The 24880-nt window shown below is 42.3% G+C and overlaps 1 protein-coding gene across 4 annotated transcripts in view; it reads left to right on the top strand.

Moving 5' to 3' along the window:
* Nucleotides 1–24880, top strand: part of sema6a (sema domain, transmembrane domain (TM), and cytoplasmic domain, (semaphorin) 6A) — a 166501-nt gene that overhangs the window by 86127 nt on the left and 55494 nt on the right. For all 4 annotated transcript variants that reach the window (XM_036143898.1, XM_036143899.1, XM_036143896.1 and 1 more), the window contains exons 4-9: nt 4815–4875; nt 7041–7103; nt 7562–7663; nt 20049–20139; nt 22012–22131; nt 24077–24165. In XM_036143898.1, coding sequence (XP_035999791.1) covers nt 4815–4875; nt 7041–7103; nt 7562–7663; nt 20049–20139; nt 22012–22131; nt 24077–24165 — 526 coding nt within the window. The remainder of the gene's footprint in view (nt 1–4814; nt 4876–7040; nt 7104–7561; nt 7664–20048; nt 20140–22011; nt 22132–24076; nt 24166–24880) is intronic.

The following is a 24880-nucleotide window of genomic DNA, read 5'->3' as shown; positions in this document are numbered from 1 at the left end:
TTAAAGCCGCTGGGTTTGTACACGCTGTTGTTGTTGAACCGCACAGAGGCGGCGTACGTCTTTATAAATCCGATGTGCTCGAAATTGTTGCTGACAATTTCTCAAACAAATGGATGAGTTCTGGATTGGTGCTTTAAGCAGCCACTGTCTTTTTGTTTAACTTAATAAGCGCTCTTTGTTCATTTTTCCGGCCTTGAAGTTCTCAGAACTGAGCGATTGTGAGATAGTTGCGTAAGCCAAGACTCTCATGTCTGAGCAATTATTTTAAACATCTACGAATAGACTGCTTTAATTCAGTTTGTGTGCAAAAATATTACAGTGTGCTCTGTTTCTCCGAGTTCTTGTGAGAATCTGCTGCTTTTCTAAATTCTATAATCCAGGTTATTGTTCAGGTTCTTATTCAGGGTGGATGTTAGACAGAAAAGATAGTTTTTAGTTCAAACAGGTCTAAAGTAAAGGTAATTGGATTAAGTAAAAGAGCAAATGTTAACTAACAGTTGCTTTATAGCTCAAAAGCCTCGTCTACCAGATATACCGTTTCCTGTTTCTGTTAGGGGCTTACATGCAGTCATTATAGACATGATCATTTCAATGTTGATGTTCCCTGAACCGTTCTTTAGAAGGTATTTGGTTTGTTCCTGGAGACAGCAGAGCTGATCTTAAAGGCGCAGGCACTTCTGTCTTGGTCAGCATCCTCTCAGGTCCCATCAGTGTTAAACCGGCTTCACTGTCGTCTGTGACTCTGGCCTTCCAGCGCCTTTTAGGTTAAAGTTGGCTTCATCCCTGGAGGTTCCCTGAAATGCTTCTGAATACCCCAACCGATCTACTTTCATTTGAAGTGGGATGGTTTGGGTCCAGGGGGTAAAACTTGGGCGTAATTGGGTGATCCGAGAGATTAGGGGCCCCTAGAATGGATTAAGAAAGCTAAAATTTAAGCATTTGTGAAGGCCTCGACTCTTTAGAAAAATTGTGTGTGGATGAAGAAAAGGAGTGAAAAGTCTGCCAATAACTATCCCATAAGACTGTCGAAGCCATTTGAACAAATATCAATGGAAACGCTTGCAGGCAATTGATGTATGAGTTTGAATTGATGTGCACAAAAAGCCAGAATAAATAAAAAAATGCAACCAATTGCTGTTTTTTTTAGGGATTCCAGTCCGGTTGCTTGTTGTATGATCATTCAAAGAAACGACACTCATCGTTTAGATGATTAGTGTAAAGAAAACTCTGCTTGCGTCTCTTTTCCTTCCCACTAGCAGGGATGTATAGTGTAGAGGCGTGACCCGTATCGCAGGGCAAAGACAGTATGTCTCGGTGAGAGTTCAGGGGCAGTGCTGTAGAGGTCAAAGGGCATGGGAGGCAGTCTGCGCGGCCATGTCGGGGTACGGTGAATGGGAGCTGGGGGAAGGGGGACGTCAGAGCGCACATGTGTGTGTTTACAGAGCCGGTGTTGACACAGACACAGCCGCTCCATTGTCCTCCTCAATCTCTGGTCAGGATGTTTAAAGGGGGGGTGGGGGGGGGGGGGAGAGGCACCTCACCGCTTGGCTCCCTCTAATCTCAGCTGGAACCGAAAACCCTGCGGCTGGAAGTCCTTCGGCCCTCGAGGGACGCCGTCAGCGAGGGGGACTGCATGCCAGGGAAGGTTGCTGCCGAGAAAATGTGGAGCAGTCAATTACAGATTACTCATGAGCTGTTTTAAAACTGCAGGCAGTGGAATAACCCAGGGGATTACAGTAAACCCACCAAGTAATCCTTTGATTTAATAGCTTTTGATTTAGTTTTGTCTTTTTCAACGTGGAGTTAGACATTTTTTTAATAAATATATAAATGAAACTAGATGAATAACTTCGAGCACTTTATAGTGCATTAAATTCAACACATTGAATGGTTTCTTACCCTGTCTTAAATCTGTTTTAAAAGAGAGTTTGGCTTTAGTTTTAATTTAACACGTTAAACAGGGAATTGTTGCTACCAAATTCATTGCTACCTGAGTTCTTGGATCATTGTTTGTGACGCTTGTAAACATGTTGATTAATAAGCCAGGTATTCAGTCCACCTGCATGACAGACCTGTGGTGTTACGTGGCTCTAATAAAACATGTTCTGCAGACTAGGTCCCTGTTTTCGGCACAAATTGTTTCATTTATTCGTAGCAGAAAACCAAATTGCATCTTCAGTCATTATGAGCTGCTCGGTTTCCTTTCTTAAAGTTGACTTCTTGCATTTCACTTTGAGTAAAATGTTTCAAATTTGCCCTCAAAAACAAAGAAGTGATCAGCCAGACATTGATCTGCTTATTAGAGACCTTGTCACAGAGGTAACCGGTCCAGGGGGGAAACCTAGACATCCCCAGCACCCCTCTCCTGTTCATCCTACGGGACTCCAGATCTGATTCTCGAATCTCTCGATGCAGAGGAGCAATAGCTCTCCTGTGAGCTCCTCCAAGGTGATGGGACTCTTCACCTTCTCTCTCACTGCAAAAGTAGAACTCAAAATATGAAATTATTTCTTAAAATGAGAGTACTTTCCTTGATTTGAGCAGGGTAATAAGATTATTTGGCAACGGAGTAAGATTTTCTGCATTTAAAATAGGAGCAATTCATCTCCATCATCTTATTTCAAGTGCAGTATATCTATATATATATATATATCTTATTTTAGGGGTAAAAATACTCATTTCATTGGCAAATAATCTTATTTATATGTTCAAATCAAGGGCAAATACATTCATTTGAAGAAAATTTTACTTATTTTTAGTACTCTTTTTGAAGTGTATGCAGGAAACACATTGTATCCTCTTATATGTGGGATTTTTTCCCCCCCTTGTTATGGATTATATGTCTCAAAACTGAAGAGCTTCTGCATCCATCAGCCTCTCCATCCTGCCATCACTCCTTAGCTATCACTCATATGTCCACAAGCTACGGTAACTCCTCTGCTTAGGCAGAGATTAACCCGCGACCCTGTGAGGAAGCAGTTCTCTTGGAGGTCAGCTCTTCAAAGCTTCAGACTTGGAAAAGCGGTCTCTCTTCTTAGGGGCTTCCTACCAAACTATGAAGCGGTGTAGGGCTGTACGTCGTGGCTTAAATATAACAACAAAATGCCATCATTGGAGAAAAACGCAAAAACGAGACACTGAAGTTCCCAAACCAGACGCCTTCCCTTCCCATCGTGACCCCTAGAAATCCGTTTCATGAGCCCCAAAAACAGGGAGGTGACGACGGGCAGCCAAGCTGGAGTCCAACCCTTACTGGTAACAGTGTTTGTGCCGAGAATGTGGAAATACTTCTCGCTCTGGTTCTATAAGGCCGCCTCATATTCATGCTGCAGCCTATATGTTAGGAATACGTGAAAAAAAAAGCAAAGGTCCACATCTTGTGACACGGGACGGTAACTGTAGGAAACCCCTAGCTAGATTTACCATTTTCCTGTCTGTGTGTACTAATTTGACTTTGTTTAAATGTTTTGGCAAAGTCCCTCCGGGTGAACTGAAAGCATCAAAACCATTCGGTTAGATGTAATCGGCACCTAAACTGTGCCTGAACATTTTAAGAGTGTTTGATTTATTTTATTTTTTGTTGCTTTCCTCGCCAGGAATCCTCCTGATAGAGCTGGCACTGAGACAGGATGTGACAGATATTGGATCTAAACCTGCAGCTCTGAGACGTCTGTTTTGTCCTATAAAGAACAGTTCCCTAATTCCAGCCGCTCCCAAAGATTAATTATTCAAATGGACCCTTGCGTCTGATACCAAAGACTGGGTTTTATCCTCAAGGACATGGCGGTGAACCCCCCCCCAAAGAAGGCGATATAAGTAGATTCATTTCAAGGTGCCTGTTACTCCAAAGACTTTATTAGATTTAGTTAATGAGAGAGAGCAGGGCAGGCTGGCGGTCTGAGCGCAGGTTGGGGAGCTGGAACATAATTAAACCGCGAGACTGACGATGCCGCTGTTACACACTTTGTTATAAAAAAAAAAAAAAACCTCACTCAGCAACTACCCTCCAACAAAATTAAAACAGTTACATCATTCGCCACCTTTATGGTTAAACTCCAAATGAGATGAATTCTCCTTTCTTTGTTCTTGTTCGGTTCACACCACCTCCACACCTCCGGCTCTCCATCTCCGTGCCTGAACCCCAGACTCTCTCAACGGTTAGGGAGGCGCGTAGCGACACGTTAGTCCGTCTGAGAGCTGGTTAACCTTTTTCGAGTTTTATGTCTTCCATATGCCCTGCTGGGGGCTTTTATGGCTGGACTGCGTAACACAGGAGAGGCTTTTATGTTTCCAGGCCAGCACACATACGTTTTCTCGTCCGAGCAATAATGAGTGTTAGTATGGATTTCCTGTGGCTCAAACAGCAGACTTAATTGACCTGAACAGCTCGGAGTGACTTGGCACCTCCCGTCTCAACCTTCCCTCCTCCATCGCGCCCCCCCCACCCCCCCACCCCCCCCATCAGGACCCTTCCTCTGGACAAAGAGGCTTTTGTCCGCAGGCCTGCGTCGCAGCGCTCTAAAGCTTTGTTGACTGTTTCTGTCTGACAGAGCAAATAGCTCTGGCCTCCTTTTGTTTATTGTAATTTTTTGAAGTTTAAACAAAGTTTATACAAAAGCCCCATTTTCTGACATTGTTTGCTGCCTGCGGGGATGGGGGCTGGGGGGGGGCTGATGGAGAAGGAAGAAAAGAAGCAGGCCTATCATTGGTTGATTTTTTTTTTTGACTGCATGTTGCTGTCTGACCTCTTATCTTCTCATTTCTCCCTCTCCCCCCCCCCCCCCCCCCCCCACCTACCCCTCCTTCCCTGGCAGGGATCACATATACACGGTGGACACGGAGACTGCCAACGGTGACGAGATCTTTTCCAGTAAGGTGAGTGAGACGCGGGACTCTCCGAGGATTGGTTGTTCTCGTCGTGCTGCGATTTGACAGCGTAACCCTAATAGCCCTCGCCGCTCTCTGTGTCTGGCTGCGGCACGTGGGTGTGTGCATGCTCGCATGTATGCGCCTGTCAGCACTCTTACACACCTGCTCAGAGATGTGAGCCTGCCAAGTTTGCCATGGTGACCCCCGCTAAGACGATTATCCAATCAGTCGGTTAACAAACCGCCTGCGTCACGCGTGTTCACCAGTGGGACGGGGGAAGTTTAATAGGGCTGTAGTACAAGCTAAAAGGTGGAGGTAGAAGATAAACGTGTACTTCGTTTTAAAAAAATAGGCTTATTACAATACTGTTTTTTTGTCTTCAAATATATTAGAATATACAATTAAATGTATATTTCCTAGCCACTGGTTTGCAATGAAGCAGGGTTAGTGTGATATCTTGGAAAGCAATTCCTCTCCACCAGCCGGTGTTCAGTTTCTATGGTAACCAGATATTGTTATGCCCAATGGAGGGTCAGCTTCTTCCATTAGTGGTTCGGGTTTAAATCAGATATGAACCACAGCTTTAGGATATTTATTTCACAGGGAAATCACAGCTTTGTCATCCTGAGGGAAGATTGTTAGCTTTTAGTTTTCTGAGTAAGAAAACTTATTTACAGAGAAAATGACAAACGTTTTTTTTTGTTTCTTTGTGCCCTGTAGCATCCTCCAGGTCGTCCTGGGCAGGGAGCCATATCCCGCATGTCAAAATCCACCACTGCCCCAGCAAAAAGAATAGACAGAATAAGAATCCTTTGTCTGGAGCTAGCCAGGCCAAAGCAGACATGTGCGCTGACATGTGTGCAGGCCCTCTCAGATATGATTTATTTATATTTTGCTCCCAAAGGGGTCAGACTTTCCTGTAATACTTTGAAGTGGTCTTGATCAATATTTCCTCAGGAGTTCTGGAGATCTTTCAATGTGTTACTTTGGGCCTTTGCTATTTGCTTATCATAAACTGGATTTACTCTCTTGCTAGCAGGATGTCCCACACATACGATTTGTGTTAATTTCTTGAGGTTAACCTATGAAAAATCCTCACAAAACCCACTTTTATGGGCAAAAATCTGTACTTATCTCCACTAAGGTGATTCCCCATGGGCTAATAGCTGAAAAGTTAGCAGACAGTACACGATCAAGTGATTTTTCTGGCCTCGTGTACGATTGTTGCTTGAGAAACTACCTACAATGTAACCCACAGTGCACAACATGCTGAGGTAGTTGAGGATGGAAATTTAACAAAAAAGTACCTAAATGTGAAAACAGTGAAAGATTTTGAGAAAGCCTCCAAAGTTAATGATTAAGACCACTTTAGCAAGGCTCCAATAATGGTTGGTTTAAAAGTGTTTGACAATAAGGGGATATTATGGCAAGCATTTAAAATATTTAAATAGTATCTGATAGTTGCCCCATTGCCTTGGCCTCAAGATAATGGATGCAAACAAAACTCAAAACAAGGGCGTTCTCTTATATACGACCACCCTCCATCTCATCCACCTCGCCTCCACTTCAATGTCAAAGCCCGGCGAGTGGGTCTTAATGAGAGCGGGCCAGAGATGAAAGGCTGGTGAGGAGAGCCGAAGATTGATTGATGACCGAGGGTCTTTAATCAGCAGCTGAGCTCCAAACATGCTTCACAACTGCGGCTGGATGCATGGCGGCCTGAACCTGTGCCTCGGCGCTGACCCTCAGACCACACAGCGAACAGCGTATGTGTGTGTGTGTGTGCGTGAGTTTACATTAGCGCATGTGGCTTAGCGTTGATTAATCAGTGCGTGGACTATAGGGTGGAGTTTGTCCTTGGATAGAGCTGGCTCTGATCTGGGGTCTGTATTGTGTCTCCACCTGTGCAGCAGGGAAATTAAATTCAGGGCAGTAAACAGATCTTCCGTCAGTGCTCAGAATAAAGTTAGTCTCAGAGCAGTTTGCTGATGAGGGGAATCAATGATGGGGAATCTCAGATGATGATTATTGATCCCTGTATGGATGGACTATGGAGCTGTCTGCTTGTTTTTTTTTTTTTCGTTCCCCCCGCCTAAATGTTGAGTCTGTTTAGTCTCTATCTCTCTCTGACTCCTCTTAATTCTCCTTTCTTTCTTTCTTTCTTTCTTCAGAAAATGACCTGGAAGTCCAAACAGGCAGACGTGGACACTTGCAGAATGAAAGGAAAGCATAAGGTAACCGCGTTCTTCACAAATTCCCAAGCCGCTCACGTGTTACACGAGTTCACATCAGATTTGATAACGCCGTCTCCCCCTTTGTTTTCTTGACACATGCAAACAGACATTGACATTAGACCCTGAAGATGCATTAAGATGCTTTTCATGGCTCACATATGGTGGTCCTTTCATGATTTATAAAGCACAATCAATGGGAAGCTTCATGTCTTTTAGCCATTTAATCTTATATAGAAAGATTTATTGTTTCATTAAAAACGAGGCCATTAAGATCCGCTATAAACATCACATCCCCGACGAGCTGCTGTTACACATGCATGACATGTGGCACTTCACCAGAAAAGCAAAAAAAAAAAAAAAGAACAAGCTTATTGATCTACAAGACAAATGTTGCTATTGGTGTTAAAATATAAAAAACAGAGATGTCGCCTCACGCTTTCTCTCTACTCTCCCTGAAGGATGAGTGTCACAACTTCATCAAAGTGCTCCTGCAGCAAAACGATGACACCCTGTTTGTTTGTGGAACAAACGCCTTCAATCCGTCCTGTCGAACCTACAAGGTAAGGGAGCACACGGATCTGCCTGCAGACACATTTGCAATCAGACATGCTGCACCCACTGGGCCTCATTTATCAAAGTGCAAACGGCAAACATCCCCCATAAAAAACAAAACAAAAAAATCCAACAACAACGGGTTGCATGTAATTTTTAAACAATTGTTGGGATTTGTCACTTTGGATGTGAGCTTATAACCTGACTCTAGCCATATGGATTTTGCTCCGCTTAGCTTCACTCACATCCAACTGGGACATCTCCCATAGAGAGTGATTTCTCCAACCAATTTTATTGTCCAGCCAATCAGGACGCAGGGCTGGAGTTTCATAGATGTGACGTAGTGGAGAAGCGACTGTGACGTGAGAATGTTTTGATTCAGACAACAATGGCGGCTCGCATCAAGGAAGCAAGCATTAACATGGATGCTGCTATTTCTTCCGTGTTGTCCAATCTACCTAATATTGTTTCATTAAAAGAACATCAGAGAACGGCTCTGAAGGCTTTTGTTGGTGGAAACCATGTTTTCGCTCTTCTCCCAACCAAATTTGGCAAGTTTTGTTTTCCGGGGCGTGCCCGTGGCGGAGCGGTTAGCGCGAACCATGTTAGGAGGCCTTTAGTCCTCGACGCGGTCGGCCCGGTATCAACTCCGACCCGCGGCGCTTTGCCGCCTGTCTTCCCCCCTCTTCCTGTCAGTTCACTGTCAATAAAACGCGTGCCACTAGAGCTACAAACACATAAAAAAAAAAAAAAAAGTTTTGTTTTTTCCTGCATTGCTCTCACAGCGTCACGGGTTAGCTTCGGTGTAAGTGGTTGAAAAAGCACGTCGATAAAGATGACAGACAAGTGGCTTATCCAATCATATGCAAGGATTTTTGATAAGGCCCAGCCTTCAAAAAAGGCAATTCCTATGGAGAGGTCCCAGATGGATATGAGTGGAGCTAGGCAGAGCGAAATACATCTGGCGAGAGTCAGGTGAGTGAGCTTAGGGTTTGCCCAGGTAAAATCGCAGGGCAGGTAGCGGTCTGGGGCTTTACAGTGTCTGTGTCCAAAATGATGTTTTAGTTGTGGTGGATTTCAGGTTGGGGTCGTTCATTGTGGTTTATATTTCTCTGATGACTTCTTTTTTTTATTAATTTACTTTGAAGGTTAGACAAGATGAATGTATAAATGTTCCATCTGCTGAGCAAAGTTGTTTGATTGCAGTTTCCCAAATGTCATGGGAGATTTACGCATAAAAACCTAAACCTAAAGACTACTAATTTGGGAGGATGGAGGGTAGTAAAATAAAGAAACTGTAGGTTTTCAAATTGAATATATTTTTAGAAAGCAGTGATTGATATCAGGATGTGTCGGAAAGCGGCACTTCAAACAATGTAACGGTGTGACTGAGTGATTACTGTGATTGCTGCTTGTACATTAGGCATGCTCCTGAATGACATGTTGGGAGATTTAAACAGTCGGTGTGGCAAATGTTTCATGTGTAATTGGGCACTGGAGGTGAGGGTTTCTTACATCAAATTAATCAGATGGTATTAAGTCTATTTCAAGGTTTGACATTGTACAGGTGTGCTAAACTCTAGAAACGCCTTTAAGGAGGGATAGTTGGTGCTTTAAAGCCCTAAACATGCAGTTGATCACCAACCTGGGTGCTTTTAACGGTGATCAGGGATGCGCACATTCAAATAAGGGCCTTGGTGGATGACAACTGTCATCGGCATTAGCCGTTCTGCACAATATTGAGCTGGACAGATGGGTGTAAAATTGTTGCCCTGCAGCGGGATATAAACCTGAGTTGGAGCCGCACAATATATCAGACAGCAATTGTCGCAGGCCATTAAAGATCAGATACCATGCATTCAAATTTATCCTAGCCGGTGATACATTTGGCCACTTAGATTGACTTTCACTGCCTTAAATGGTCAGGCTTGATTTAGTTCTCAGGGAACATGATGGTAGAGCTGAAGAATGATAGGGACGTCATGACGATTAAAGAGACCACAAAGTGGGTTAAATCAAATCAGGGTTATAATCACAACATATGACAATACCTCAGTAGCTATCATGTCAGGACCTCATCTGACACTTCTATAAGTTGACTGGTGAATATTTCTGTTTGACAGACAGGATCATAAGATAAGACATTATACAAGGGGGAATGGAAATTGCTGTTTTTTTCCCCCCCTGCTGCCAGATCAATCGACACCTGGCTGTTTTCCTATGCTCATATCGGCCTGTATACCTAAGATGTCATAAATCAGAGCGAGTACTTTTCTTATGATCATTTCTGTGCCAAATCTTTAGCACGTTTTGATAAATGAGACTCCCCTGTTTCTTTTGCTCTCCCCACTTCCTCTTTCAAATACCACTGTTGCGTTATTGCATCTCTGCCTTACGTTTCAAAGGTGTGGGATGATGCAATGCCTTAGGTATGCAACACCCCCGGATCTCTTTCTGTTTCTGTTGCATTTATCATTTGATCACCAGATAGGCCAGCATGTCACAGATTTTATGATGAAAAGTGCTGCTGAGTGCAACGTCACATGTGAATCAATGGGACTCAAAGATTGCAGCAGTGACCAAATGAAACCACTGCCTAATTTTAAGCCACGTGGGCTTGCTCTGATAAGGATTCACTCTCCTCAGCATGCAGAAAGCTGTAAAGGGATACCGACAAAACACATTTCTTATTCTACTGATAATTGTCTGATCACATGTAAACTTATAGAACATCAATGTCTTATGCCCAGACACTCAGTTGGATCCTGGAATATAAAGAAAAACTTTTTTTTGAAGAGTCCCACATTCTTCATCCTGATATGCGTGCACTATTCAAACACAGCACACATTGTTCTTGATGTTCCAAAAAAAAAAAATCCTTTCCTCACGCTTAGATCTGCTTAAAACACGTTTTTTCCAATACGCCAGCATATACGTAGCAAGATTCACTTGACTTATTTTACAAGTTTATGTAACAACAAGCACCTTCAATTATGTTTTGGCCCAACCGGTATGAACTGTTGTGTTTTGTATTAAGGTTGATGACTTTCAAAAGTCAGCATTTCTTCCTCTAAAGTCTTTATCTCCAGTTTGATGCGCTTGATTTAGAAGCGCAGAAACCTCTCGGCCTGCATTCTCTCACACACAAACACACACAAAAGGACACGCATGTTGAGTATGTTGTGAAGGTGGAGGTGATGACACAGTCCTGAAATCCAACTCGACCATCCCTTGTAAACTTCTCTGGGGTCGTATTCATGCAGGCATGTCTGGAAGGCATTTAAGAGTCCCTTGGGAAAAGTGAAAGCAGCACAGAAAGCAAAGTATTTTTTAACCTTAGGCCAAAAGAGGACTCGCCGATGGACAATGAAACCGACTTTAAACAGAAATAGACTTGTGAGATGTAACTACAGCAAAACAGATGGACAAACATAGAAACACGTGGGCTCGAAGGGGCTTTCTTCGCTTCTCAAGTGAAAATGTAGAATTTTTCAGTGTGAAAAAAAAAACTATTTCAATTAGGGTACTGAAATAATCTTAGTCCATCGAGTCACAGTCTCTATCTTTGCTAATCAAAACCAATGTCATGACTGTTCAAATAAACAGGGCACAGGGGAAATAAAGGAGAAATGGTGTTTCCAGGCAAAGAATATCCCAGCTCGGAAATAAAACAAGATTTATTTTACTCATACAATCATTTTTTTTCAAAAGAACACAGGCTGTGCTGACAATACCCACTTTTTAAAAAAAACAACAAAGAAATAGCCTGATCTAAACTATTATGTTATTGTCATGACCAGCCATATTTTCCACACTCCTCTCCATCTTTTCTATCATCATGGTGACCTCGCCACACCCCCTAAGCTTCTCAGCATCTCAGTCCCCGAAATCTATTAGATTGAGATATAAAAGACAGCAGAAGTCCATCTGACGGTCCAAATATTGTGCCGTGAATTTGCAACAACAATTTGGATCTGTTGTAGACCTCTAATTGACAAGTCGTTGAAGGGCTCGTGCTTCAATTTTATTTTCTTCTGTTTATTTAGGACTATAATATTGCTGTCCACTGGTCAATTGTTCAAGTTTTTAAGTTATTTCTATTTGGCAGATTTGAGGTCTATACAGCGACTAGCAAGAAATGGTGCCAACCTAAATCGTTGACTATTAAGCCTCCAAATCTATGGTATATATTTATCCTAAATCTGCAAAAAGACATTGCATATGACATGCATACAATATATGCAATATATATTTATGTATATTCACAGATGGTTTTTGAAGTATGAGTAAAAAGACACAGATATTCAGCTTTTTTTGTCTCTACGAATGCCATTGTTTTCTATGTTTGAATGCGATGTGACGCTGAGATTTTATCTATGTAGCCTGTGGGGGAACACTCTCCTGCTTTGGTCCACTAGGTCTGTTTATCAGAAAAGGAAGACGTTTCCACTCCAATGGCTTTGTGGTTTAGCATGCTAAGGGTAAGCGTCTTTCAATTCACTGACTCCTCCTGCAGGGAGAGTGGATTTTATGTCTCTGCATTTATCAGGGGTGGTTAGCTTTTATAGAGCCTCTGGTTATGGTTTCAAGGTTTGTTTTAGCCGTTAGTGCAGTGATATTGCTGCTAGTCTGCTGGAGTTACTGGGATGTGTGGGGGAGGTGTTACACAACCCATCGGGATTTGGTGAAACGGTGCTGCATGCAGACACAAGCATGCTGCCTTTGACAGAAAAAAAAAAATAGGACACTTCATTTTTATTGATTTTGGGGGACGTTCTGTGACTATTTATGGTTGTGCAATACATATTTCACATTAACTTGGTTTAGCTAGATGTTTTTGGGTGGTTTAGTGTCTGTAACATACAGTGTCTGTGTAACACCGCAACCTTTTTACATTTTGTCACATCGCAGCCAGAAACGTTGACGTAATTTATGGGGATTTTATGCAACGGAACAACACAAAATAATGCAGAATTGTGACATGAAAACATAACGGTATATAGGTTCAAAATCGATTAAAGTGTCGATTAAAGTTGAGTCAATATTCTGCAGAAATAACTCTGACTGACGTTGAAGCTGCAGGTCTGTTGGGGCGTGTCTCTACCAGCCGTGCACATCTCGAGCCTATTATCTTTGCAAAATAACTCAAACTCGGTCAGAGATCATATGTGAAGATCAACATTCAAGTCTGGACTTTGACTAGGCCATTCCAACAAATAAAAAGGCTTTGATGAGACCCTTCCACTGGAGCCCTGGTGGTATGTTTAGGGTCGTTGTCCTGCGGAAAGACAAAACATGTTCCCCAGTAGGTTAGGTTTTCCCCCTGGCTCTCCCTGTGTTTGGCTCCATTCATCCTCAATCAACCTTCACCTGCTTCTCTCTCTTGGCTGAACAAACGCGCCCCCACAGTATAATGATGTCAAACCATATGAAACCATGTTTCACTGTGTGGGATAAGGGTTTTCAGGGTGATGCACATTGCTAGTTTAAAGTCCATCGCAATGTTTTAAATGCAGACTAAAAGGGTTTCCTCTCTGGTTAATGTTCTCTGTTTGTCCAGGTGGACAGACATTTATTGATAGCATTTTTCTGCCACTTTACAGTTACGCACTTCTTTGTGTTTGCCTATTATATAAACTCTCACATTAGATACAATAAAGTCTGGGGTTGGAACATGGAAGGACGCAAAAAGGTTCAAGGGGTGTGAATACTTGTGCACATCAGCATCTTTAAATATTCATTTTCAGGATAACAGCATTTTAGGTAAATGGAGTTTAAACTATGTTTTCTCGCATAAAAAAGCTGTCATTCTTATGTCTGGAAACATAAAAAAAAAAAAGGTACACATGCACCCGAGCAAGCAGCGAAACCTTTGCAAACAGGCAACCTTACAACACACATTTTTCAAAGCTTCTCCCATGCTGCTCTGCTGGCAGGCTGGCTGACTCTCTGGGCAGATACCAGGCCTTTGATGGCCTGCTGGGCTTATCCAGGCAGCCTGGTCAAAGCCGTGTGTGTGTGTTGTGTGTGCATGTGGCTAAATCCACCTTGGCCACAGTTTGGCTCTCCATCTCACCAGTGTGACAGCACTGAAAAGAGCCTCTGTTTTGGGGCCAGCCTCATCCCACATTAATCAACGACGCTCCGAGGGCGAGCAGGAGGGACTGGGAGGCATGGAAGGGGAGACGGGAGGGGGAGAGAGAGAGAAGGACCAGCGAAGGCGCCAGCCCAAACCAGCACCATCCCACATTGTTTTCTGCTCCGATGCCTTTCCCACCTTCTAATTTCCTTCATTTTGACCTCCTCGTTGCGTTTCTGATGTGTCTTTGTTTCAGAATGTGATCGAGGTCATCTCTTTATTGGCTTTCAAAGTTTATGTGTCTCAATTAGTCCCAGAAATATACGTTAAAAAAAGCATGACACGACGCAACCTTCTTGTTCAATTCACCGCAACATTTTTCCCTTTTATCCCTTCTTCGCTCTTCTTCCTCTCCTTCTTCTGCAAAGCACTAAAACCTCCACTCCCTCTGTCGCTCCCCTCACTGTACCATCTTTCCTTCTGTTGGCTTCTCCCTCTGTCACTCTCTTGCTGTGCAGCCATAATAAACGCCCCATCCAGCTGGGTTGATATATGAATGGAGTCAGCTTCTTCGCCTGTTGCCCGGCGCAGCAGCGGGAGTCGATGGGGAGTCGCTAAGACTCCCAGGTGATGAGGCCTGGACTTGATTCTGGTGTACTTGAAATGATTTGGAGTGGTTTTTGTTGCTGGGTAAAAAAAAATGTTTCACCTGGTTTTTTTTTTTTTTTTTGCTCTAGAACCTACTCTATCGAGACAGTACACCTGCAAAAACACTATAAAACGCTGAATATTAAGTAACTTTACATCAGGAAGGACTAATTTACATGCGTCACGTGTTGAAAAATGACTTTTAAACAGAAAAGGGAAGTAGAGATTTTGATGAATGAGGGTCACAAATACTTCAGTTTCCAGTTCTGGTCTAAAATGTAAAAACACAGCTTTTTTTTCCTTTCCCTCCTACTCCTCAGAAACTGGTTACAGAGAAATGGGCCGTGACCATTAATGTCCCAGAGAGATGTGTTCTGTTTTTAGATCGTACCACCTCTCCCAGGACAGGTGGGAACTTGTGCTTTTGACCTTTATGGAAGGAGAGAGTTGTTGCAGGTGGAAAAATGTGTCACAAGAACACATTTGCTCATTTGGCTCAACCCAGCTATAAAGAGTGGGTCAGCGATCTAAAAAAAATGAATCAGCAAGCAAGGAGGAAGACGGTGGGGACTTTTGGACTCTTAAGAACCAAGTCATAGTCATGACTTACTGAGGCTATTTATCGTTTTTGTCAGATTTGACACACTCCGGCGTGAAGAAACTCCAGGACGCGTGCAGCATTTTGTCCATGAAACATCATGTTTTTGTGTTTTCAACTAAATCACAGGCAATCAACCAGCTCAAAAAAATATCCTGTTGATGGAACAAAATTTGACATTTAAAAAAGTAAAAAAACAACAACAAAAAAAAAAAACAATTTTATTCAGGCATTTGGCAATTATTTTGGTTTGAGTCATAAAAGCCAAGTTGATTTATTTGGTATTTTTCCAAGTGCTGCTTTAAGAAAATTCAACGCAGCACATTTGTTTTAAAATATGAATACGTAGGAAGAAAAGGAATTCAGGTTTGGCTTGTTAAATAATTCGCCTTACAGGATTTAACTTTCTGACCTACTTTTTTTGTGGGGGTGGGGGGTGGGGGGCAGACTAGGTTGTATACACCTGAGACCTGACTTTTAAGGCAAAGAAGACACGAGCCTCATTGACAGTCTTTGTCTCATATAATCAGGAGTTAAAGCAAGCCCGTATGTAGAATAAAAAAATCTTTATTTGTCATTGCAGTTGTGCATTCCAATGAAATTTGTCTTCTGCATTTAACCCAACCTTCTTTGGGAGCAGTGGGCAGCTATCACAGCACCCATAGAGCAATCTGGGGCTGAGGGTCTTGCTCAGGGACCCCCATTAGTAGTCTGCGGCGATCGAACCGGATACTTGCAACCTTCTCAGAGTGCAAGCACACTGCTCTAACCACCAGACCACCACTCCCAAGGCTGTATGTCAGCTACTGCAGCTAATGATCTTAGTATAATAAGAGTATAATAACATATGTGCAATAACCTATTTATACAAGGTGTTATAACCAGTGCAATAATCCTGAGCAATATTCCTGTATAAAGTGTATAATAACATATATGCAATAACCTATTTATACATAGAAGTGTATAGAATTGTATATAGCTGTATAACTGTATCTAACTGATTCTACTTACCTACTTTGGCACCTTCTTCTGACTTTTGACTATTGAGCCGATGGGACAAGTGAATTTCTCCATTGTGAGATGAATAAAGCTTATCTTATCTTATCTTCATGCACATGTTTATTTTTTAAGAGTGTGCCCTTGATTAATTATTTATTGGACTATAGATTACCTAAGACATTTTTGGGGTGTTATTTTTAATGAATCTGTAATATTTACCACCCTGATGTCGCTCCATCAACTTAATAACTTGAGGAGTAAAAATGATGGCACATCTTCCAACACACAATGGATGGAAAAGGTGCTCCACAGGTGCAGGACATCAACTTTGCTCAATGATCAGTTTTGCAACTTTATTGCGCAAACTTCACAATTTAGACCAACCTTTTGACACCGTTTTTTTCAGTCCCAAAGTCCCAATTTAAGATTAAGATTTAACTTTTCCCTCAAAGACTTAAAATTTGTCTTGGGCTTAATTCTTAAAGACTTGAAACTTGACTTGGGATAAATGACTTGTAAACACTTCTGGGTAATAATATCGGTTCTGGCAAACTTTATATTGGTGCAGTCAACAAATGATGTAAAACAAAAATAATGTTTACCAGGCTATTCAATTTGAATCCCGAGGAGATTCATTTCTGTAGAGCCAACAAAAAGAAGCACATGCTTTTTCTGAGTAAGAAATACCCTGATTACAGCAAATGGGGGGTGTTACAGCGTCCTTTAGGAACCACCCATACGTGGGATCAGAACCTCACTTTGAATTCTGAACCAATTATAACGTTCCTGATAGGCATGTTTTGGCTCCACATTGTGTTTGTCTAATTAATTAGCATATAGCCTATGGAAAAAAAACAATGAGCTGTTGGAGTAATTAATTCATCTTGATGCATTGTACCTCAAGCCAAGATACAGTAGATCCCCAGAGCAGTGTGCTGTTAATGCAACATGTGACAGAGCTCTCATTATGCTGAATTGTGTCTCCACAAAGCTGAAACCCGTCTGTCTTCGTCGCAGCCAGTAGGGTTGACAGCATAATAATGTTTGTCTGCTAAATGGTGGGGAGGGGGGGAGAAAATCAACAAATCCTTCAACCAGATCAAATATTGAATTTCCTTATGTTTGAAAACGTTGCGGTGGTAGAGCGGCAGGTTACTCCCTGTTCTGCCTGCCGTTTTTCAAAACACTGAATATTGCTTTTGACAAGGCTGACGCCGTGCGAGGGAGCGCTTGGGTGTTGTTTCTCCACACATGCCAACTCGACAGGAGATCGGAGCCGTGCGCATATCTGCGGCCAGCGGGGCCGGGGAGTGTCTTCCTCCGCTCGGACGGCGGGAACAGATTAGTGACAGCCGGCCCGGCCCAGCGGACAGAGGTCACCGCGTCGGTGGAATCATCCGTGGAGATGGAAGGGGCGCGGGGAAAGCTCGGAGTGATGTGCCAGTGCCTTTCGGAGACGGAGGGGAGTGCTTATGTTGCGTAGATGACAGAAGCTGCTGACGCTGCACTCAGATTCTGTGGCTACACACCTGACCTTCAGCTACTCATGCCTGCTCTGATCTGCTCAATCTAATCTACAATTACAGTTTCTCCTGTCTTAAAACACAATATACGTCCGCCTTGCGCCGCTGCAACATCGTACTTGAATTTTTGCATAAACAGGCGGGAATGGGAGTTAGAGCCGTGCCCTGCATGCCGCTGGTGCTTCTGTGTTTATTGTGAAAGGTCACTTATAATTTTCCCTGCCAAACCAGCCTCAACAATTTCCCTGGCAAGCTTTTCCACCGTTGCGCCGGAGTTTGTGTGTGTGTGTGTGTATGTGTGAGAGAGTGAGAGTGTGACCTTTTTAGTGGGCAGATGATAACCGTTTCCGCCGAGACAGGAATAGAAAACAAATGACCTGTTTCGAGACCAGAAAGGGTGGCGTAAGCAGTTTGCAGTTACTAGGAGCACCCCCCCCCCCCCACAAGACTTTTGTCAAGAGAGACTGAGAGAGAAAGTGAGGACTGTTTCTACATACAAAGAACGATATCCAGGAGGGAAAAATAAAAAAAACGATGTATTGTAAACTCTGCAGATTTTTGCTCGCTCATCCATGTGTGTTTGCCCCTGGTCATTAGCCAGGGTGAGAGAGCATCCTGAGACATGCTGGGCAACACAAGCTATCCTATGGTGGGATGATAGTGACCTTTCATCCATGTCTGATTATGTGCCATCCTCTGCCAACTGCACTGGAACAAAACTGAATAAACAAAACAAGAAAAAAAACAAACTTGTCTTTATTCCAATCCAAAGAGATCGTCCGCCTGGAGGGAAATAGTAGTTTTCAGGCCCGGAAAAATACTCAAAATAGATTTGGCAAATAGGAACACAGTGGGAGTCATTCAGCTTCTCTGTTTGTATGGAACGTCTGCGATATTGATGCTGGGGGACGTATTTCACCTAAAGGTGCTTTGATACATTCATTTTGGGGTTCAAATATGATCCTGACATCTGTCAGTTCTGATCATTTCCACTCCAGGACATCCATTTGTCCGCTGTCCTTCACCTGTCCGTGGAAAACCCGAACATCCCTCTCCCCAGTGACACTCTCTAGGTCATTCTGGGGGATCCCATGTTATTCCCAGACCAGAAGGGATTGTATCGCTATCCATGAGTCAGTTGATTATTTATAATGTTTCTCTTTCGTCTTGTGTTTTAACTCCAAGCCTTGCAATGACATTTTGCTTAATTGTACATTTTAAATGTGCAGCTGAATAACAATAAAGTCTAAGTCTAAAAGTATTTCCCCTCTGGAAAACCTGCAAAGAGTAGCAGCCAGGAGACATCCTGGTCAGATGTCTGAACCTCTTCTTTATACCGAAGAGGAACAGCGGCTGTACTCTGAGCTCACCTCCTCTCTAAGCCTGGGTCTGCCCACTGTACTGGGGGGGGGGACTCATTTCAGCCGCCTGTATCTGAGATATGTCGCTCTCAGTCATCATCCATATATCTGACGAACATCGAGAGTTTCACTGTCTGGCTCAGGTTTAACTGCAGATGAGGCACCAATTTGCATATCCATCTCCGTCTCCATCTCCCGCTCCATCCTTCCATCACTTAAGAACAAGACATCAAGATACTCGAGCTGCCCTGCTTTAGGGAAAGACTCACCGTCAGTCCAGGACCCCTTGAATTAATCGTGTATGGTTTATCGTTGCTTTTGGTTTAGTTATAACAGCTAACATGAAGAAACCACACAAGCAATGCCAGTCATACTGCCGCAATTTTTTCAAACTGCTGCTCTTTTCTAAACTCTTAAGCCTTTCTGTGGTGAATGATGTCAATTAATGAGCAGAGTCAATGTCACACAGTGTGTGTGTACGTGGGAAACTGGCCTCAGCACCATTTCAGGGTTCCCACACAGCCTTGACAAGTTTTTGAAGGACTAAGATGAGGATGAAAGGGGAAAACTGTGCATGGAAACATGTTTGAGTTTCCAGATTTTATTCATTCTCTCAGTTTTCTAAAAGATACAACAGATAAAACCAATCACCCCTACTGCTCCTATTAATAGAAAACCTCAATTCCACTGCTCAGGGCTGTTTGCTCACCAATGTCTTTCCTTGACATATGTTTATTTGTACTTGTTTCTTAGGGGGGGGGGGGGGGCTCAGATTAAGGAAATCAGGACAGGGGAAAGCAATACAACACACCTGGGTTGAAGATCTGTCTTGAGGGCTGTTTAAACTCTTATTCAACATCAACACAGTTGGAGGATGAAAAGATCCATCCACCCATACTATGAGACACATTTCTGTCTTTTCATTACTCGGTGACAGTTTCCCAGATACACCCACATGTGTGGCTTTGACAGACCTCGGTGGGGCACCAGGACGGCATCCAAGGGTTATTAGTTTACACCAGAGTTAAATGAGCACACTGCTGGGTTGGATGAGACAAACTTATTTTCATCAAGACACCCTCCTTAGTTTAACTGTGAACTAAGGAGCTGTGAAGACCTTGCAAATTCCCACAGACAACACAGTTTTGACCATCTCCTGAACTTTCCGATGTTTGTTGTCCCCAGATGGACTCCTTGGAGGCTCTGGGAGAAGAGATCAGCGGGATGGCACGCTGTCCGTACGATGCCAAGCACGCCAATGTTGCACTCTTTGCTGGTAAGATATCTGTGTGAGTCAATCATTCAGACATTTTAACAATAAATCCCGTTTATCTGCCGTTAAAACAAGTTGGTGAAGATTCTCAGTCATCCAGGTCATGGTCATTCCAAAAAAAGTAAAAAACCCAACTGGACTTGTTTTTAGTAGTTTGTCAACTATGAAAAACAAGTCCAGTTGGGTTTTTTACTTTTTTTTGGAACGACCATGACCTGGATGACTGAGAATCTTCACCAGCATATTGCACGACAATTTGGGAAAGACACCCTTGAAGTAGTGCGTGAGTATGAGAAATGTTCAACTACAAAAAACAAGTCCAGTTGTTTTTTGTTTTTTTTTACTTTTTTTGGAAGTTAAAACAAGTTGTTCACAAGAGGCGTAAGAAGATCTCTCAATATTAAAACAGCACAGCATTTCTCGTCAGAGTCTGTCCCGCTAAGATCTAGCTAGTTGCGATCAGGATGTGACTTTAGGAAAGTAAGTCTAAATCGTTACTGAAGGCCCTTAATATGAAGGTGAGTGCTGTAACCTTGAAAGTTTTTCTCAGACTCCTCTCTTGAAGTAATGCAGGAAGTTGTTCTTGAATTGTCCATCTGTGCTGACGGAGTTGGCTAATAAAGACTTGTAATAAAAAGAGCGCCCTGTTGAGAATAAGAAAGCATTGAAGAAGCTTCCAACTCTTATAAATCATTCGCCTAGTTGTGCTTAGAAAGAAAAAAGAAACATTTAAGAGTGAACAACAAGATAGAAACCATTTGTCTTTTCCTGCTCGTTAACCCAGAATCGTGGATCTTCTTGTCCTGTGAACTGGATGTATTGTTACTCTTCTGCCAGTCACATAAGGCAAAAACATTGTCCCCCAAATGTCCTGGTGTCTTCAGCTACTGTTTACCTAAGCTAGTCGGAGCCAAATGGGAAAGTTGAGAGTATTTGAGTGACAGATTATTTGTGGCTGTATTTAATATTACCCCTTAATACCCTGTGGTTTATTCTAACGGCAGCGTTCTGACAACATCTCGTAGAGGAAAGCCAGTGTGTGTAACATTCGTCAGAGGAAAATCACCAAACCTGGCGCTACTTTTGCTCTGCGTCTGAAATTTGTTTCTTATTAGGGTCCTTGGAAATGCATCAGTAGTGCTATGGTAACAGCAAGAAAAATAATTTGCCTCTGGCTTTGCCGTTATTCCTTTTTTTGTTTCTCATTTAGATTCTTCCAATATGGATGTGATTTATAAGAGAAGGAAACCAGAATGAGTCAGCTCTCTTTGTTGGCGCAGTGCGATCCACCAGCTCCTAAAGACATGCAGTCCTTGTTCCTATTTATTATAACCCGATTTATGACACTATTGATGAGCTGTCCCGTGACAGGGGTAGATGCCAAGCCCGACCAGTTAATGCGTAGCAGAGCTACTTGGAAAGGAGCTGGAAGCTCTGAGTAATCAAGAGGGTTCCTCTCACTGCTATCCTTTCAATTATGTCGTTTGAGTTTCCACTGTGGTTAAGGCCGAGCCAGGCTGAGGTCATTCTGGTGGCACATTGTGTTTGGGCAGGCATGTGTGTGTATCTGGATGTGCATGAAAGCGTCTTAAACTGGACGGGAGTGTAGGGATTATGCATTTTTATTTTATTCTAATGATCGGCCAATAAGAAATGTTAAAGTCTGTTTGTTGTTTGTCAAGGAATCCCTTTCATTTGTGTGATTCATTCCTCAGTCCTCTGAAACATGTACCCAGCCACGGAGGGCAGGAAACCTCTTTGTTACTCAATGCCTTTTATTTTCTCTCTTCTTTATGGCTCTCTCTGTCTTTTCCTCTTCATTCTTCGCCATCTTTCCTCCTCATTGCGCTTTCTGCCTCTGCATTCCCCGTCCAGATGGCAAGCTGTACTCAGCCACAGTAACAGACTTCCTAGCGATCGATGCGGTCATCTATCGTAGTCTCGGCGACAGCCCGACTCTTCGCACTGTCAAACACGACTCCAAGTGGCTGAAAGGTGAGTCGAGGACATGGAAACTAAGTTGTTGTTACTGAAAAAACAAACAAACAAAAAAACTTGTGGCCACAAGAAGGAAAACAAACTAGACTATGGACATGGATGAGTCACCACTCATGATTTATTCTCCATACTTCATACAGCCATCATTCATGAGTGTGGGGAGAATAGGTACTGGCAGGTTCCAAGTATCAAAATATTCTTTTAATTTTAAATTCTGAATTTCAAAACTGCAAAAGTTTGTCAGTTATACTTGTTGCATGCTTAAAAGTCCTTAATCTGCTGCCAGAGAAAGTTTCAGAGTTACAGGTTTTTTTTTCCAGCTGGGTTTTTTGGCCTAGTCCACTGTTAGCAATATGTGTCTAATCAATGTTAAACTGGAGAAATTCACTAACCGCCAGCATCTCTGGTCGTTTATTTCCACCTATGTTACCTCTGCCATGTGACTTCAAAATAAAAGCGTACATGGAACATTATGAACATTACAGCTGGTTTACAGGGTTTTTTTTTTCATTTATTTATTTTTGGTGGTCAATGACGAATTTACACAGGTTCATGTGGGTGAAAACTTTTCAAAAAAGTAAGTACGGTATTATTTTTAAAAACTATGTGGGGGAGATATTAGTTTTTATATGTGTGCACAAGGCCTAATACAGAGTAATGCAGTTTGGCCCTTCCCAACTTGTTGCTGCACGCTGTTGGTCAGCTGGCTGAAACAAAGCTCCTCCACATTTCCTAGAATAATTTAATCCAATCAAGATTTTTTAAGCCATTTAAAAAAAATCCAATATGCCAATAAAATAAATGCATGTAATAAATAAATATTGGTATTCAGAATTTTTATATGTGCAAATACTTAAATAGATTAATTTATATTTAACTGTAGAAAACATCAATTGAAACTGGAATAAAAAGCTATGTATATTCATTTCAAGGTTTCTGTCACTGCATTGCATCTTGAAATTATTCAAACTGACACGGTGGCTAGTCAATCAGAGTCAAATATTTGAATTGGTCAACCCAGCGTAGCGGTTTAGCTTCAAATCAACCAGAATAGCGGAAATCCCGGCAGTTTACGAGGGCGATGTCCGGCAAGAAAAAAAGTGCTGCAACCATGAAAGTATCAGTATCAGTCAAATGATTTCATATGGCTTTTTTGTATAATATATTTAACTTATTATATGTTTTATAAACTATGCATGAATATGTTTTCAGTTTCAATTTAGGCCAAATTTAGATCATAAATGAAATATTTATTTATTTACTCACAGAAGTGTGGTGCATTTGGACCTGTATCATTCAGTTAACATTGTTAAATTATGAAAGGTTACGTCCTAAAGAGTAAAATAATAAGAAATATTCTACACAAAACTAAATTAAAGCTTATTATGTACTGTTACATTTTATTTAACTCTTACATTGTATCTTATATTATTTTCTAATCGTTACATGTTAGAAAAGAAGTTGCCATATTTTTCTATGTATAAAAGCAATTATTTCGGGGAATACGCTTTTAGTTTCAAATCGTTTCGTAAAAGCCATTAAACGGTGGGATGTTTTTCTCAGTGTTATCAGCTCGTAAGAATCTCGTCCCGGCCGGTCTGACGATAGTTAAGGGCAGAACCACTTATGCAAATAATCCTCATTCTCCTTGAAGCCGATCTATTTTGCCATCCTGCACCAACTGGAATTGTTCTGCCCCCGGGGTGAAACAAGCACCAGTCCGGTCTGTCAAAACCCGACAGGGAGGCAGTCTTTTCCCGCATGCAAATTGTTTTGCCCACATGGAGGATTATAGATTGAGGCTGTCAAGAATAGCAATCGGTGCTTCTCTGCATAATATGACAGTTTGCTTTGAAATATGGTGTCAGAACTATTTTGTCATGGCAAAACATCACTTTGAATTGCCCTTTTCTTTTCCGTTTTTTTCGTTTCTCTCATGCAGAGCCGTACTTTGTCCAGGCAGTCAATTACGGAGACTTCATCTATTTCTTCTTTCGGGAAATCGCAATGGAGTACAACACAATGGGAAAGGTAAGCACAGGCCTGGTTCTTCTGCGATTGTTCGAACTCTAATCAGAGGTGACTTCCTATTTACTGGGAGAACGAGGAAGTGCCTGGGGAAGCTAACAGGATATGGGTGTATCATATTATGGGAAGGAGGCTTTCAGGAGTTGTTAAGTGGCCAAAGCATATTTTAGAAACAACGAACAGGATACAGGACCTAAAATAGATCTAGAAGAACAAAACCTATCGACGTCTGGTGAAACCATTTTGAAGGCTAAATATATCCCTTCAGCTACACGTCCGCATCCTCTCCGCAATGCTCCTGTTTGACCCCCCCTGTCTCAATGTTTCCCATGAGAAATTCCACCCGAGTGCCGCAGAGAAATCACCTGGAGGGGAACAGGAAAAAGGCTGAAGAAGGAGCAGCAGCAGACTTTTCTTGGGTATTACACCAGCGGGACGAGAAATTTCCACTTTAATCATCTCATTTCAGGTTTGGATCAAGCAATAAGAGAGTTTAATGGAGCAGCAGGTAGAAGAGGGGACGAGCATGTACGTTGGAGAATAAATTAAAGGGGATATAAGAGAGAACAGTATGAGAGCAGATCTGAGGCGATGCAACACACAGAAGTAATGGATTCAGTGCCAGAAACGACAGCCATGTGTTATATAGAGCATGAATACAGATCGAGCCTCTCAATCTGCCGGGTGTTTTGAAAGCTGCGTCAGTGTAATTATGCAA

The sequence above is a fragment of the Fundulus heteroclitus genome, chromosome 12 (assembly GCF_011125445.2).
Source record: "Fundulus heteroclitus isolate FHET01 chromosome 12, MU-UCD_Fhet_4.1, whole genome shotgun sequence".
NCBI lineage: Eukaryota > Metazoa > Chordata > Actinopteri > Cyprinodontiformes > Fundulidae > Fundulus > Fundulus heteroclitus.
Note: the sequence above shows the minus strand (reverse complement) of the source record. Positions and strands in the feature narration are given on the sequence as shown.